At 39.9% G+C, this 17,655-nt stretch overlaps 1 protein-coding gene across 7 annotated transcripts in view; it reads left to right on the top strand.

The window, feature by feature from the left end:
* Window positions 1-2,372: 2,372 nt before the first annotated feature.
* Window positions 2,373-17,655, top strand: part of DACH2 (dachshund family transcription factor 2) — a 480,235-nt gene continuing 464,952 nt past the window's right edge. For all 7 annotated transcript variants that reach the window (XM_074964449.1, XM_074964452.1, XM_074964446.1 and 4 more), the window contains exon 1: window positions 2,373-3,143. In XM_074964449.1, coding sequence (XP_074820550.1) covers window positions 2,635-3,143 — 509 coding nt within the window. In that variant the 5' untranslated portion in view covers window positions 2,373-2,634. The remainder of the gene's footprint in view (window positions 3,144-17,655) is intronic.

The following is a 17,655-nucleotide window of genomic DNA, read 5'->3' as shown; positions in this document are numbered from 1 at the left end:
TTCATTGGACAGAGCTCTTGCCTCCACTCATGCCACGTACCCTGGTCCTGGATCATGAGGAGCAGGAAGGATGGTTTAGGTTGGACAGTAGGGAAAACTTCCTAACTGTCCGGATAGTTAAGCACTGGAATAAGTTGCCTAGGGAAGTTGTGGTATCTCCATCACTGGAGATTTTTTAAGAGCAGGTTAGACAAACACCTGTCTGGGATGGTCTAGATAATACTTATTCCTGCCAGGAGTGCACAACACAGGACTAGAAGACCTCTTGAGGTCCCTTCCAGTCCTATGACTCTATGTCATCAGCACAAGCCAACAAGAGCACTCACAAGTCCAGAGGTAGCAGCAACATTTGAAGTGGGAGAGAAAGGGTCAGGAATGAGATTGGGATCTCGGTTGTGTCTCACCACCTACACCAACACCTGCACCTAGGTTTCACTGTGGGAGGAGGTGGCTACCAGGAGGTTGCAGACACTTTGCCTCCTGGTCAAGGTGGGGAAGGTTCCCCAGCCACTGTAAATAGAAAAGGAGGAAGCAGTGGGAGTAGTGATGGTTGGATGGGCCACAGCAGGTGGGTCTGCAGCCACCTGGGCATATGCCCTGGGGGCTGAAGATTGGGTGCCTTTAGAGCTGGTGGAAGGGACAGCAGGAGGATGGCAGTAGCAGCTGCTGCTGCAGAAGGAAACTTCTGTGCCAGGCTCTTGCCCTGCTCTTCTTGCTGACTGAGGAGGCTTCATTGATGGTGGTGCTTTTGGCAGAAGAGTCCCTTCCTGTGCCTTCTGCTGCCACACCAGTGGTGTTGGCAGAGGTATTGGTGATCCGCTATGGTGGTGGATGGGACAGAAAGCTGAGGTGGGGCAACAATGTTGGCCAGGAAACCCTCCCTCAATCTCCTGGCCCAGATTGAGGGCCACCATTGAGGACAGGTCATGGGAACAGCCACCAGAGCCAGACATGTAAATAATGAAAGGGTGGTTGGGGAGAGAATGGAAGCAAAGCACTCCTCTGCACTAGGCTGCATGGGGGAGGAGGTGGAGGGTGCAGGCAAACCTAAAGGATGGGGGGACTACAACAAGCAGTGTGGGAGGTTACTCTGGTTGCACTGGGAGTTTAGGTGGGCATATATAAGTGTGGGTGAGAATGCAGCGAATGGGGGATCGAACAAAAGAGGGGAATTGCAAGCACGAAGAATATGCAGGTGCACAAGAAAAGGGGGGCCAGGTGAAGGGAGGCAGGCAGCAACAAACAGCAAGGAGAGAGGACAGATGAGGTAGAGGCAGGAGGCAACAAACAGTAAAGGGGACGGGCAGGCATGGCAAGAGAGGTAGGCAACAAAAAGGGTGGCCACTCATGCATCCATGGAATATGGGACTTCTGGAATAGTGTGGCCCGCCCCCACTATTCTGCCCCCTGCCAGGGTACTCACATGGAGGACGCCATTTTGCAAAGCACCCATCCCGCCCACTCTGGTGTACATGTGAAGTCAAGCTGTTGGGAGCGGAGCAGCGCCCTCTGCAAAATGGCATCCTCCATGCGCCCACAATGATACTGGTCAAAACCATGTCTGGTTTTATATTACTGCTGGACAGGGACAAACATGAGAAAAACAAGACGGTCCGGCTTAAAATGGACAAATGGCCTGCCTAGCAACAAACTGTGGGAGAGAGGGAATCACAGAGGGGGCCATGTAAGATGGGAGGGGCCACATAGGGTGACCAAATAGCAAGTGTGAAAAATCAGGCCACTTTTTTTTCTGGGGTGGGTGGGTGATGGTATAATTGTATATATAAGACAAAGCTCCTAATATCCGGATGTCTGGTCAGCGTAGGGCAACATGACCCACAAAGGGAAGGGGGGCATGTGAGAAAAGGGGGGCAGCTTACTGCAAGGGGGAGGGGTCTGTGCTAGATGGGAGCAGTGAACCACACGGGGCGGGGGGGGGGGGTTAGTGGGCAGGCAGAGGGAGCAGGGGGTCCATCAGCCCACTACAAACTCGGAGAGGAGAAAAGGGAGGACAGTGCGAGGGGGAACACATGTCCCCATGTGCTAAGGTTGCCTCCTCTGAAGTACAAAAAACCCCAAACAAACGGAGCCCGCAGGATGGTCCTGAGCCCACAGAACTGGGCAGCCGGCAGTGTACACTGAGCACCCTGGCAGACCTCCCCGGACAGCTACTGCTAACTGCAAAGAAAGGCCGGTCCTGGGCAAACCTGGACAGGTGACAACCCTATGGTGGCGAGAAGTGAAAAGGCTGCTGCAGATGGTCACTTTGGTCAGAGGAAGCGGCGGGGCGGGCAAGAGGTGGAGGCAGGGCTCCACGCCACTCCCCCTCCCCAGCAGCAGCAACACCAGCAGCCGCCTCCTCCTCCAGCGGCAGCAGCCCCAGCTCCCCTCTGCAAGCAGCCACTAGCGGGGGCCACGCTTGCCGAGGGCCAGGCGCATTGGCTGGAGGGGGCTGTCACTCTTCTCCCCCCCCTCCCGCGCCCCGGGTGGAGGTGGGGAGGGCTCGGAGCGAGCGGCTGCTGCGTGCGCGAGCGAGCGAGCGAGTGGGAGACTCTGTTTTGGGTCGTCTTGCAAACAGTTGGGGAGAGTGAGCGTGGCAGGGAGCGCGGGGCTGAGCCGCCGCAGAGAGTGACCATGGCTGTCTCCTCCGCGCCTCCCGTCATCTCGGCAACTTCCAGCAGCGCCAGCAGCGGCGGCAGCGTGGGGGGGCCGGGGGGCTTGTTCCGGGCAGACCCCCTCTATTCCTCCAGCCCCTCCGAGTCCCCCCGGCTCACCAACAGCCTGGTCAACAGTTTCCTGGCTTCCAGCGGCGGCGGTGCGGGCACGGGAGGCGGCGGAGGGGGTGGCAGCAACGAGTGTAAGATGGTTGATCTGCATGGGGTGAAGGTGGCTTCTTTCCTGGTGGAGGGGCAGGAGCTGATCTGCCTGCCGCAGGTCTTTGATCTCTTCCTCAAGCACCTGGTGGGGGGGCTGCACACGGTCTACACCAAGCTGAAGCGGCTGGATATATCGCCCGTGGTGTGTACGGTGGAACAGGTCCGCATCCTGCGGGGGCTGGGCGCCATCCAGCCCGGCGTGAACCGCTGCAAGCTCATCACCAGGAAAGACTTCGAAACTTTGTACAACGACTGCACCAACGCCAGGTGAGCGGCAAACTTCGCTGTCACTCCTCCCGCCCCGGCTCGGCGCCTCTCCTTGCTGGCTGCCCACTGGCAAGGGTGGGTGCTCAGCCGCCTCCAGGGAGGGTGGGTGGGTGCCCGGGCACCTTGCGCTCCTCTGGCAGCCGGAGCCCTGGGCACAGTCACGCCCGCTCCAGGAAAACTTTGTTTTCGCGGGAGTCCCAGGCTTGGGGTGGGTGGTGAGCGTGCTCCCGAGCTGCTCGTGCCAGGCCAGCCCTGAGGCTCTTCTCTGTAAACAGAGCAAAGAGCCCGCTGCCGAGCTCTCCCGAGCCCGCTGCGTCCCCTCCAGGGCTCTGAGCGCTCCCTAGCGCGCCTTGCAAGGTGCCTACAGCCCTGCAGGTTCCGTGTTGGGGAAGATGAGCGCCCAGAAGTCCAGCCTAATGGCGGGGTCCGCTGCACGGCTATACCGGACGGTCTGTTGATAACGTGCAAACTGCCACTTACCCTGTGATGGTATCTTTGAGAGAGGGTCGAGATGCAGGATGCGCCAAAACTAAGCAATGCTTTAGAAACGGAAACCCCACGTTGGCACGTATACTCAGGTTGCGAATGGGGCAGTCTTCAGAGGATGCTTCCTTCACTTTGGCTAACTGTTAGACAAGTTTTCTGGACCGTATGGTCACCTTAAATCACCGTCTCTAACTGCAGAAGCAGTAGGAGAATGCAATGCACTTTATGATGCTCGCTGCCAGAAGGGACTGTAGCAGAGTTAGATGGTGTAAAGGAGGCAATAAATTGTATGAAATCTGTTCTAGAGAAAGAGGAGTGATTTAGTGTAGGTGATTACACAAAATTCTTAAACTGTTGAACTTTCTTGCTGAGGTTTATTAAATCTGTGTGCCAGATAACTGCACTAAGCACGAACTTGGCAAATTATATGAAATGATTATTCACTTTCTCACAAATATAGTGTCTAGATAATCTTTCAAATGACTACATAGAAAGGACGTCAGTACTTTTTGCTTTAAGTTCTTAGCTGTATATTTTTTTCTCTCACCGAGACTTATGATCTCTACTTGTTTGGGTTGTGAACATAACTTGTGATACAGTAGTCGTAAGTCTTGCAAATAAAATAATGATAGCCAAAGAACATGTGCTGTGTTGCCTGAGGAGTATGGGTAGTTTACAGACAAACTGTTGCTTAGTATAACTCTAGAATAATGGTACATTATTTAATCAAAGAGGTTTTACTGTTGTTATAGCCCTTGTCCTGTTGTGCTTAAATGACTAAACCCAAAAGCTGATTGTATTCATGGAAGATCCCTGCTGGGTTCTTCATACATGGGGGGTCAGAATCCTTGTTTGTGACCTCACAGTTCTTGCTTTAGAAATGATAATGATCTCATAAACAAAAAAACTCTCAAGGCTTAGTAGAAATATATAGTAAGAAGGGGTAAATTATAAGAGAGAGAACTCTAGATGACATCCAATAGTTCAACATTAGGCAATTTCTGAGGAAAAAACTCAGACTCATCTTTCTATCTTAACAAGAAACTTTATCTTTGCATATGCTGTTTACAAGTACATTGTTTAGGCCTGCCATGACTTACAGCAGGGAAAAGTTAACTTTCCATATTTGAAGACAGGTGGTTAGTTCTTACCACTTAGACTCTGCTATACGATGGTTTCATGTTTTAAGTAAATGCATGTACACAATGAAATTAAAAGTCTTGTTTCACTTATTTGGGGTCTAATCCTGCTTCCACTGCTATTGGCTTAAGTAAGAGCAGGTTTAGGCTTTTGATTCTTATGGCAATGTTTTTTTCTCCTCGTGTGTTATGTTTTGTTCTCAATGATAAAGATGACATTTCAGATCTGCATTAATTCCATTCCTGCCTGTGTCTACATGAACTCTATTCTTTTTCTTGCTCACTTTCAGTTTCTCCTGCTGCGCATTTATTTCAACAAGTCATACTCCTCTGTGACATCACAACTACTGCCATATCAAAGTTTTGATGTATAAGCAAGGGTTGTGACCACTGTATTTGAAAAAGATGGGAACAAAATTCTAAAAGGTAACCCTAGCATACCTAGCACTTAAAATATCTTCGGCTTTTTGCAAAATATTCACAAAATCTTGGTGCCCAAACTATTATTAAAATAACATGTTTCTGAAATTTGACTGGCAAGTTGATCTCAGAAACACGTTTTTGAGCAATGCACACAAAACGACCAACTTGATTAGTGGAAATAAGTAACTGCACACAACTAAGTGGATGATACACACATGACTTGAAGATATGTGCACATTGACAAAAAATGGCTTGAGTTGCACAAAATATTGAAATAAATGTTTATTTCAATTTGTTCTTCACCAGAATCACATGGCTGGGGCTGGGAGAGGAGGTAAGATATACAAAGAGAGGCAAGGGCAGAGGAGCTCCAAATGAGAAAAGAGGAGCTGAGAGATGCTATAGGAGGGTTTGAAAGATGCAGCCAGAAGAGCCAAGAGATGCAGTCAGAAAAATATGGCTAGGGCATTGGAGAGAGAGACAAACAGGACTGAAATAAAGCACGTACCTGTCCAAGGGCAAAAGCAACTCTCAGTTTAAAAGATTATACAGGAGAAAGCGCATGTGCCGTGTGTATAAGCCCCTTTTACCTAATTACGGAAATGAAATTTATCTTCATCTGTTTAGGGATAACTGTTACCAGGATATTTTTGAAGATATGTTTCACATTTAACGTCACTGCTGACTGTCTCGCTGTTTATATGCAGTATTCTTTTCTTCTTTTGAAAATACCAATATCTGGAAATAAACTCACTGCTATCAATATGTTTTTGCATTCAGATCTACACATGTAGTGCGTAATAGTGATTACGAGTGCATGTGAAACAAACTTTTTCCAAATGAATTATCTTAAAATTGAACGACTGCAGCTTAGCAATATTAATCGTATGGTATACTGATAATTTGCTTAACCCGACACTTAGTTTGCCGATCAAATTATTTATTGACCAGCCCAGTATACTTTATGTCCAGCAATGTCTGATAAAAATAGATAAATTGTCATACGTAATGGAATTCTCTTGTCTCTTACTAGTTGTAACATATCCTGGACACTACCGTATACGTTCTGTGAATTACATAATACATTTTAAAATTCATTTTGTCATACTGTGTAAAATAGTTGTATTCCTATACCTGTGATATCAGTGAAAAGTTAGAATAAAATATTTGAAGATGTGTTGTTCTACCACATTACTTAAGCATTTTATCCTGCAATTCCAAAATGTTGTACATTCCTTTCTTATCCTCTGAGTTACAAAAACAGTTATATCGCAAATTACTATGTCGATTGTATTTAAAATCATGTTCAAATGCAGAGTCATACTCAAGAATTGCTGGAAATGTAATTAGATCTCATAGTTGATTTTTTTCTCTTTCTATGTTAGTGTGATTTTTTAAAAACAAACAAACAACTTGTTTCCAACTTTGCATTTTGTGCTTTTGCATTAGAATGAAAAACACTGCTGTGTAGATTAATCAAAGAATGGACATATTTAACTCTTTTTTTTCCCTCACTCTTTGTCTCTGACACAATATTTTTTTAATTGAACTTGTCTAGAGAGTTCTTAAGAATTATAGAGAAATGCATCTACAAGTGAAAGTTTTGGCTGGGGATTTTTCCTCCCTGCCACCAAAGTGAGGATTTTTTGTGTGGTATAAATATAATGTTGTACACACATCACCATAAACAATGTTCTTAGCCTTAGTTGTCATTAGCCATCATTATATAATTTATTTTTAGGAACCATGAAATAAAACTTTTACCTTTTCATAAGTCAGTTCATTGTAAGTAGCAACTTCAAGAATGAGTGAGTCTTTTTACAAAGCCTAATTAAGAAATAATTTATGATATTTTGGAAGATTACTCAAATCAGAGAACAATTGATTAATTCTAATTGTAGCATTATAAAGTTTATTCTAAGATTTTTAAAGCAAAAGATGTATAATGTGGTTGTGTTATAACAACTTAATATACAATTACAGTAAGAACATTTGTACAAGAATGTATAATAGACCCTTAAAATCACAATTACATATGTATGATTCATATGCAACCAATGGAATATTTTTATAAGATTCTTCTGGGCATTTGTATTAGATGAATGCTGTAGTCTGTTGTGGTAGTATTGCTCTGGATTATGTGGTGAACATATAGTAAAATATTTCACATGAGAAAGTGTTTTCAGGTAAAGGGAACTACAGAGCAACACATGGCTGATTTTCTGTGACAAATTTAAAGTATTTTGTTAAGCTAATATTTTGTATTACTTTGGCTTGTTCACAAACAATTAAAGGCTTTAGAAATGAATCTATGCAGTAAATGCAGACGTTTTATTTCATGGCATAATGAGGGTCTAGTCATGTTGTCTATTAAAAGCAAACCCATAGTCAACAATGCTCTGTCTTTTATTAGAAGAATGATGTCAAGATTATAATTAAAGCAATCCAGTCATGTGCCACTGCACAGAGCTTCCATGTGTATATTGATTTTAAATGTACACTTACGCTTCCATAAACTACTTTGCCTTTGCCTAAGTAAATATTTTGTGTTAATTCATACTTGCCAAAAACTTGTTAGTTTAGGAGGTGATGTTATATTAAATTAAAAATAATTAATTTTCTGGTTTTTTTTTCTTTTGTGGACAGGAGATTTATTTAAAACATTTTATTGATGGTTCTTGCTAGTGTAATGGACTTTGTCGGGATGCAGAAAGAGATCTTTTTTCCATTTTAAAAGGAAATTACTGATACCTTTTCGGAAAAATAACTAAGATGAACATCTTTGGACTTTTGAAGTTATCTTATTTATCACAAAATCCTTGGCTTTTGTAAAAAAGCTTCTTATAGGCAAATCTAATCTGAAGAAATCACAATCAAAATTCTTTACTTTTCTGGTAGCAGTAGAGCTTTCCATCTGTAGCATAATTGGCTTTTTCCAAAAGATGAACATTTAATAGTTTTCCTGTCTACATTTATTTAAATTATCTAGTGTAACTTCTTCAAATTGAAAATACTGTGTTTCTGGAGCAAAGACAAAACAGCAAAACAATTAGGTATTAATGATATTCTTGTTGCATATTCAAAAGGTCTTTGCAAGCATTTCTTCTCCTTTTCCCTTTTCACCATCTCAACTGCAGAACTCTTCACTGTCACTTCAAATCACACAATTCTAAAAAGATAAAACAACATTTAAACTCATTTGCTTTGGGAAAGAAATAGAGCATTTGCACCCAATAAGCCTGATTGTGGAACTGCATGCAAATTGTGTTTTGATTTATCTCTTTTGCACTTTTTTCCATTTGAATTGATCTTGCATTAATTTTGCCAGGCGGCTCTGTGAGGCTGCAGATGTTGCCCTGTGTTTAATAAATCAATGAGACAGATCTGAATGAATCACTTCAGATGGATTCTCTGCTCGGTTTGATGTCTAGATGTTATTCTTAGCTTGTTATCATGACAGATGCATTAATGTTCCCATACACTGCCAGCAATGTCAAAGAGATTGAAGCTTTTAAAGTGGCAGTATCCCCCTTTTTCAGTTCGGTTAGAATAACTAAATTATATTTTTGCCCTGTTCCAAAAAGACAAACTTAATCAAAGGATTAATCTAGGGAAAATATTAATCTCCCGATCACCCTGTAATACAACATTAAACATTTATAATTTCATACTGAATGATTAATTATTGTAAAATGGTGGAAATCAATATTAAAATCTAAATGTAGCATAGCTCTTTAATAGTGTAACCATTTTCTCAACATTAATATTTCATTGTAACAAGAATGACCAAAATAAATAAGACTGAGACACATTGAAAGTGTCACTATAAATAGAATATAATTGTGTCCAAATTGATTAGAGGATGGAGTTAGTTTTTTAATTCTTAGTAATGCATTAAATCCAAAAGAAATGTATCTTGGTTTAACATTTGTTTGATGCAGAAGAGGAAGCAACTTGTCTGTTGTGCTTCCATTATTACTTCACCATTTATTGCTGAAAATATTACAAAAGTTGTTGATCCCAGTTTATTTCTGGTCCACGTAGTCAGGTATCCACTATCTTGGAGTAGAATCCATAGATCAGAGATCATAAAATAGGTTGGAGTATTCTGACTTCCACCGACTATTTTAAATTCCAAAAAAGCTTATGTAAAGCATAAAAGGTCCCTGTTATTACACTGTAATTTATCTTCCCAACTACATTAAACATAGTTATAGTGTTATGTTATTTTTTTAATGGCATTCCTTGTTTTCTCTTTAATAGGTAAATTAATATCTTGTGATTTGTTGTGAACCCTGTGAGATGCATCAGTCTAATCTCTGTCAACTTTACGTTTCTATCTCTTTTATGTTAACATTTTATTTTTATAAATGACTAATCGTGTACAAATGTATATATTTAAAAAACTTTTTATTTTCCTTTCATTAAGTCTTTTGAGGGTAAGCGGGGAAAATCGGCTGTTACAGATGTAGTTTTATGTTTGCCTTTTTAGCATTCTTGCTACAGCAGTTCCAATGTGATAAAGGAAACTGTATGTAATAAAAATATGCAGTATATGCAAATAACCTGATGCTTTAACATTGTTACATGTACCTTTATTTGTCCAATATATCAACGTGTGGTGTAGCATTAAACTTACAAAGCTTCCAGAAGTCACCAGCTCTACCTTAATGAAATTATACTCTGTAGAGGCTGCTCTTGGGTACATGTGTGCACTTTTTGAAGGGTAAGCTTATAGTGAACTTCAGTACAATTGAGGCCCAGAGCAAAAAATCTTTGTCAGGGAATTGTATTGCTTACTGGATAGCCTTGGAATGAGTGATCATTGTTAATTTTTAAATATTTTATAACTATTGTGTGAATAATTTTTGCTAGGGAATTCTGCAGGCGTTGGATCCTGGCTGAACAAATTTTACAAATTGGAATTCTAATTATGTCAGAACAGTTTGTCAGCGCCCACATTAAAAGACGTTGAGGCCTAGTCTTAAAAACCATATTTGGATTTTGCTCAGGTGAACGTCTCATTGAGATCAGTGCAAGTTTGCCAGAACAAGGGCTGAGTAAGAACTTATTTATACATATTGCTAGTATACGAGCCTTTGTCTTCAGAATTGGGTCCTAATGCTAAAATTTCATTTGATTTCCTTTCTGCAAGTGATAAGTCTGTTAAGTATCAAGGAAAGAATTGGCTTGTACATGTATTTCTTCTCAGAAAGTACCATAAATAATTTTGGGCCTGATCTTTCTTCCACAGAACTAAGGACCTTTATTCTTTGCTCTGCATATTCTTGCATTAATATAATTTTTAAATTATTTGAAGTTATGAACAAAAATCTACACCTTTAAATCGAAAATATTTGTCTAACCAATAGAATCCTGGCAGGCACCCTTGCTTCCCTTTTTTTGGCAGAGTTCTTTGTGTGATTATTCTTCAGCTTAATAAAACTTATTATGTAAATGGGGATAGTACAAAAAGCACAATTTTTAACACATCTTTATCTGAAGTACTCTAATAATAATAAACAGTAATGGCAACAAGAAAAAACAATGAAATGTACAAATGGCAATTTATATGATGTTAACATTCACAATCTAAGATTCCTTAGAGTGTTTTGAAAAGTACATTAGAGATATTGTTGTACTATGACATTTTTCTTTCAGTGTAAATTCAGGCAAGTTTTTTATATGTTACGATTAAACATGAATTACCAAGTACAACAAGCACACTAGTATATAATGATTCTCAGTGATTTAGATTTATCCTGCTTGATATTAGAACTGTCCCTTGGGGCAGTGCACTTTTGATCTTGATTCCCTATTGGTAAAGCATGGTTATCCAAAGTGACTTGGTAATAGGCATTTTTTCTCTCATTCTACAACCTGTGAATTAGAAACATTGATACCTATTAAGTAGCGCACTTTGTAACCTGCCCTGAAATGTTCCAAAATACCAATCCTAATGAAACTTATATTCACATGCATTTCTCTCTTCCTTGGTGGCGTAGCTAGGTTGCCCCCTTTTTTTTTATGTGTATGTGTGTTCATATATATAAAAAATTTACTGTCACAAGCAATCTTAGGGAGATTACATTTCCTGTGGCGGTACATTATTTTGACCTGTTAAGCCTGTTTTGCTTGTTAGTGTATTTGTCAGAGCCTCCTTGATTCACTTATAAATACTGCCCCCCCCCCAACTACAAAGAACCAAAACAAATGAGTAGTACCAATTTTATTGTCGTACAATGATTTTTAAGCAAGTTTTGCTTGTTATAATGTAGTGTGTATTTTAAGGTCTAAAATGTTCAGTTTCAGTTGTGTCTGATGATCTTATCAAGTTTCTGGCAGCTGATATCTGGTAGCAGCATTTAAGCTACATTTAGTCTATCTGCTATTTAAGTGATGGGTTAAAAAGAAAAAAGTAATATTGATTGGTCTCTGGATTAAAGTTTGAAATCGGCAACAACCTGAACACAAAAGGCTTTTTTTATGATTTCTCAGCTTGCCATTGATCTACCAGTTTTATTGCACTCATTATTTATTAAAAGAATTTGCAAGCTAAACATAACGTTAAGCTAGTTTGCACACAGGGACCGCACTTAGGAAATTGAATGGAAATTGCATTAGAGATGAACATCTGTGCTATTTTTCCACTCATGTGTTTATGGGTTTGTATAAAAGGTGTATTGGATTAACAGTTATAACCATTATAGCTTGCAGCAATATGTTAGACACTGAGCATTTAGTTGTTATTTAGAAGGAAGTCTCTTTTTTGCTTATCTTAAAGGTATGGTAATACCATCACAGACAATGTTTTGATTGTCTTATTCTTTGTTAATGCATCTGTTACAGTTTATTCATGTATAAAACTCAAGATATCTGACAATATTATGCATCTGATATATTACCGATGCAGCCTAAGGCTGTATTATTAATTTATTTAATTGAAGGTTTCTGGTAACACTATTAACTAAAGGATTGCAGTATGAGTAGTTTACACATCACCAAATACTGACATAAAATATGGTCTTGTTTTATATTTATAATATACAGCATATACATATGCATAATGTAAATTTTGACAACTTTATCCAGCAATTCAGATGATTTGCTGTCCTTCTTAATCTGAATCATTTCTATGACACTTTGCAGCAGCAAACCCAGTGAAAATCTTAAATATTTTGAGATCCTTTTCCCTTCAGTATACATGTCTAATTATCCTCAGTACTAGTAAAAGTTATATGTGGCACATCAGAATGGACCCCCTAGAGGTTTGGGATCATCTTCTATAATACAGTGTTGTTTGTGTTATCCTTTTGAAATAAAGAGCTGTAATAACTAGTACGGGGTGCGGGGATATTTTTAGATATCAGTTTTAAAATAGAGTGAAATAATGCAATAGTGGCTTCAGGGTTCTTTGAATTAAAAAGTATATTTTTAGAAGTAAACTATTTCAGGTTTATTTAGCTTTTAAAAATATGTGCAGTCAGTTACATTTATGATTGAATGAGTTTAAGTGCATCATCACTTGCATCATCAATGCATGTTCCCTTTTGTTGCTGTACTCAGTAGTCCACATCTCACTGGCCCATCAGATTGGTAACTCTTCAGAGTATCCCATGTCAAGTAGGAGAAATGGCTCTGTTCTTCATGTCAGAAGATTATGTTGACCCTTTTTGCCTCCTCTTGGAGAAATGACCCACTTCTTCACTTAATACTGTAAACGGGGGCTGTATTCCTCAATATCAAGAACAACTGAGTTCCTCAGGAAGAAAAATCCAGTGCTTTTGACCTTTTTTTCTACTTGTGAACATTGTTAGTGCTCCTTGTCATTTTTGCTCCCAGCCCCAGTCCCCCTGTGATCAGTTTTCAGATACTATCACATAACACATCTGAACCTATAAAGAAATTTAGGTAGAAATTGGGTTTAAGGTCTAATTGAAATTTGCATCAGTGGGGATGTAGTTTGTTAATCCTTTGTAATGGGACCTATATATGTACATACAGAATTAGAATACTCAAAAAGAAAATAAAAGCCATCTCCACAGTTCCATTATTGTGTGAGAGATTCCTAGGAATACTCCAGGAACTAACTTCAGGACCCCTGCAAAAGCTTGTAATTTAAGGATATGTCATATATTGTGTGTGGGCACATAATGAAAATAGCATTTTCAGCACATACCTTTTTTTTCATTATATCTATCCTGTGGATTTGTCTAAAAATGACTGTATATATGTATTCTCACTATGTCTTTTCCTTAATTACACCAATCCTCAGAACCTTAGTCATGTTTTTGTCTGTTTACCAAGTTTCCAGGAAAAGTGAAATTAAAACAAAACACTTAATTTTGATTAGTTTAGTAATTAATAATGATCTTACTATCATGAGCAAATAGAAAGCAAATAGATAGCTTAGTCCAGTATACTTAGACAACACAGGGTGGTACATTGTGGTGGGGAGGTTGAGATGATCACATTACATGGCAATAGTGAAGCCATGAATATATGCCAAGCCAACCTTCTAATATTTAAAATTGAGAAGAAATATCTTTGCACCCCTTCTGCCCCCCAAATTACTTGCCAAATTTCTGAGGACATGCATGTTGATGAAATAGTGTGGGTTTTGTTTCCAAGGGGGAATGAGTGTAGAAAACGCATTCTGTTCTGACCACAAAGAAGTCTATTGTATCTTTTTATAACAACCCAAATCCCTGCATTAGAACGAGTTAGTTACTTCAGTGTAATAATGACACAGGTGTTCAACATAGAAAAAATTAAAATATTTTGAGAACAGTAAATATACTATACTGAATCCATATACTGTAAGTGGATTTTAAACTATTGCATATTATGCATTTGGTAGTGGATAAATGCCAGTCACACTACTTTTGCCCTGCTGCAGGCTCAGACTTTGACTACTGGACTTGATTTTTTAACAATAAATACCATCACAAAGGACCTGCTGCAGGCAAACATGAACTCTATTGGGTTTTGCAAAGTTCTTGGACATATTTCATACTTCATAGCTCTGGAGGTGGCTTTATTGTCTTGGGGATATATTTTCCTTAGAATGCATGTGTGTGTAGTTAGTTCCTATAGAACTTAAACAGTTATGATCACACATTGTGCTCATTGAAACACTGTTGAAAAATAGAAATTAGAAAGGCTTTTAACTTTCCATCCTCCTTGATTCCACTTTCTCTCCATTTCAAAACGTACACGTAGATCGCTATAATCAAAATGGTGGCAGATATAAAACACGAGAATAAGCAATTGGAACAAAACCTTGAACAATAACCTAACATCAAAAGCACATATCATTTAAAAAAAAAAAAGAATTGTGCTTTCTCTAGCTGATGAGCGTATTACTGAAACAGCAGGCTTTTTGTAGATAAAGTGTATTGGTTTTCTGTGGCACTTGTAGTATCTGAGGGCTTCACAAACGTTGAATTAATATTGCCTTACAGCCTCATGTTAGGTAGGGAAGTATTACTATCCCTGTTTTGCAGAAAGGAACTGAGGCACACAGGTAATAAGTGATTTGCCATCATCATACAGGAAGTCTGTAGAAGATCTAAGAACAGAACTCAGATTTCTTGAATTTCAGGTCAGTGCCTTCACCACAAGATCATCCTTTCTCTCTATCAAGCTTTCTATTATAAGACCAGGTTTTTTTTTCAGCTGAAATTTCTCAAAATTGCTCTCTCTCCAGGGAAAAGTATTTTGGGGGCATTTCACGTTAATCAGGCATGGTATTCTGAATAAATGAGTTTAAAAACTAAGTGTTTTGAGCTTTGAAAAATCTTGACTTTTTTTTGGAACTGTGTATTTCCAAAACTCCTTAGCCTAGAAACTCTGAATTTTATTCATTCAGCCTCACTGAGCATTGTGTCTGTTTAGTATTTTGCATGATTTTAAAGATTTATTTCTTGTTTGTAGTACCTATAAAAATTTAAATTTGGCTGCCTCTCTCCAGTGGATTTTACAAATTTGGCTGGCAGTTGGTCAAAACTTTGGGGCATGTGTTTTGTAGATTACCCTTAGTTAGGAAATGTACAGGACTTAATGGAGTTTTCATAGTTCAGAATACAGTATTGGGCTGTGGGGATGGATTTTAAGAATTCTGTAAGTTCTAAAGCACAAGAAGGAAGGTGGAGTCTGGAACAGAAGACAGAACCCTTGTCAGATGTACTCTGATGCAGATATTACAGGAGAGCATGGCGAGTTTATAAATCCTTTAAATACATCTTTTCTGTAGAATGTATGTAGACACTCCATCTCCTATACGTTGTCCAATTTATTCCTTGACCAAGGTTGTGAAGCACGTTTAATGTATGTGTTTTAAACGTTAGCTCTGCAAAAGGCTACAGCCCCGGCAGAGTTTAGAAACTGTGCTGGTGTATGGCTCTGATTTCTGTCAGCCTAACAGCTCAAGTTATTGGCGATTACAGGCTCTGGTGGTGTGGTATTTGGTTTGAATACCATGTTTTCTGTTTCACTGAATGGTAGCTGCTTTTTGTATTGCACCTATAATTACAGCCATGTACATAATCTGCTATATATTTTTCTGACCATCTGTAGCATGTTTGTTACATATCAACATTGTAAATCTTTTCTAAAATGCTGAAGTCATCAATTGGAAACATGAATCTCAACTGCACTCTTGCTGACAGCCCCTTTTAACCCTGCCATTGATATGGAATAATCCCTGTGGTCAGGAGACAAATTTCTGCCATCCTTGAACTGGTATCCTTAGGAGGCCATAACTCCTCTTCACAGCATTCACTAAAGAGAGAAAGATGGGCCATAGAAGATCACATGCAGCATGCAGTTTACTGGTGGGCAGTCACCATGCCAGCATCATCCATATCAGCTCCTGGAGAAAGATAATGGAAAGGAGCTGGATTAACTGTAGAAGCCACCAAGCTCACTGGCCACCTGCCACCAAGCCTGGTGCCATCTACAAGGTCACAGCAGATCTTATTATTTAATACTTTAAAAAAAAGAAAAACAGCCCTGCATACAGCGATATAATTCTATTGTGAGGTTCTGGCGATATCAGAAAGTAGGATAATGGAGTGTGTTTGTTTAATTTCTTTCATTGAGCTGTTGCAGATATGTTATTTTCTTATTCGGTTAGAATGTTTCTTCTCAAGACATGGGCTACATTTTCAAACAAGAGTGTAATGGGCACCCCCACCAACATGAATGTGTACCCTTTGCACATGCAAATCCCCACATTTGTACAAGTTCTCACTAACGTGCAAATACCTGTTTTCCTCATGCAAATGTGGGATTCTTCGTGCACAAGTGCATCCTTTGTTGCACCTTTGCCTGAAAACATGATTCTATTTGTTTAATCTGATATAAAAAAAAACCCTTTTAGTGTTGATGTCACTTACTTTAACAAGCCTGTATGTGATGCTTGCTGCTCTAGGGATTTCAGTAATTATATATTTTATAATTGTTTTAAATGCACTATGAATATTTTAACTCACACTTAATAGTGCAAGATTAATTGCATAGTTCTTTGAGTGATTGCACCTGCCCATTCCACTGTAGATGTGTGTACACTGATTGCATGGTTGTTGGAGATTTTTTTTTTTCCACTTGGTGGTTCCTGTCAGGGCATTGTGAGCGGCCTCTGCTGCATCATGCTGTTGCATGCAAGTATAAAGGGTGGAGCCACCACCAACCCTGCTCAGTTCCTTCTTACCTCCCATGAATATTGGAGTGTGTGTTCCTTGTAATTGCAAGTCCTTCCCTCCTTCTTCTTGTATATACTACCAGTTTTACTGGATTAGAGTAGTTTATAAAATTTTAGATAGATTTAAGATAAAATTTTAGATAGAGTTAAGTTTTAGTTTTTAAGACTTTGGCTTCACAGGTCCTCACTTGGGTACTGGTCCTGGTAATGGGGTCATGCCTCAGTAGAGGCATGCTGGAGTGTGCTCAGAGAGGAAGCATGCCCCGAGATGGTGCTCAGGTCAAAGGGGGTCATTTATTCTGGAGTCTGGGTTGGGCCTTTTGAGACCAACCCCAGGAGTGACTGCAGCTACTTTGTTGGTTCAACCACTGGCACCTCAGATTCAGGGTTTGGTCTTAGTACTGTCTACACTGGAGGCTTATGCAGTAGTTTGGGAGATGCTAAACCTCTTGGTAGTGGTAGTGCACACATCTACAGTGGAACCGACACACGCGATACATCTAGAAGAACGACAGTTACAGAAAAGGTTAGTCACTGCTCACTACAATGAAGTAGCAGAAAAAGTGAACTTAGAAAGTTCCACCACTGCTTCTAGTACCATAGATTGAAAATATAGATTTCAGTGTACTCTCACTGAAGTCAACAAGTCGTGCCATTGAACTCAGGGCTCTGTATGGAGTATCACAACTGTGGTCTTCAACCTTACATCATTGAAAACAGTGGGAGTCTTTTAATGGAGTTTAATGGATCAGAGGATGTA

The sequence above is a fragment of the Natator depressus genome, chromosome 9, assembly GCF_965152275.1.
Source record: "Natator depressus isolate rNatDep1 chromosome 9, rNatDep2.hap1, whole genome shotgun sequence".
NCBI lineage: Eukaryota > Metazoa > Chordata > Testudines > Cheloniidae > Natator > Natator depressus.
Note: the sequence above shows the minus strand (reverse complement) of the source record. Positions and strands in the feature narration are given on the sequence as shown.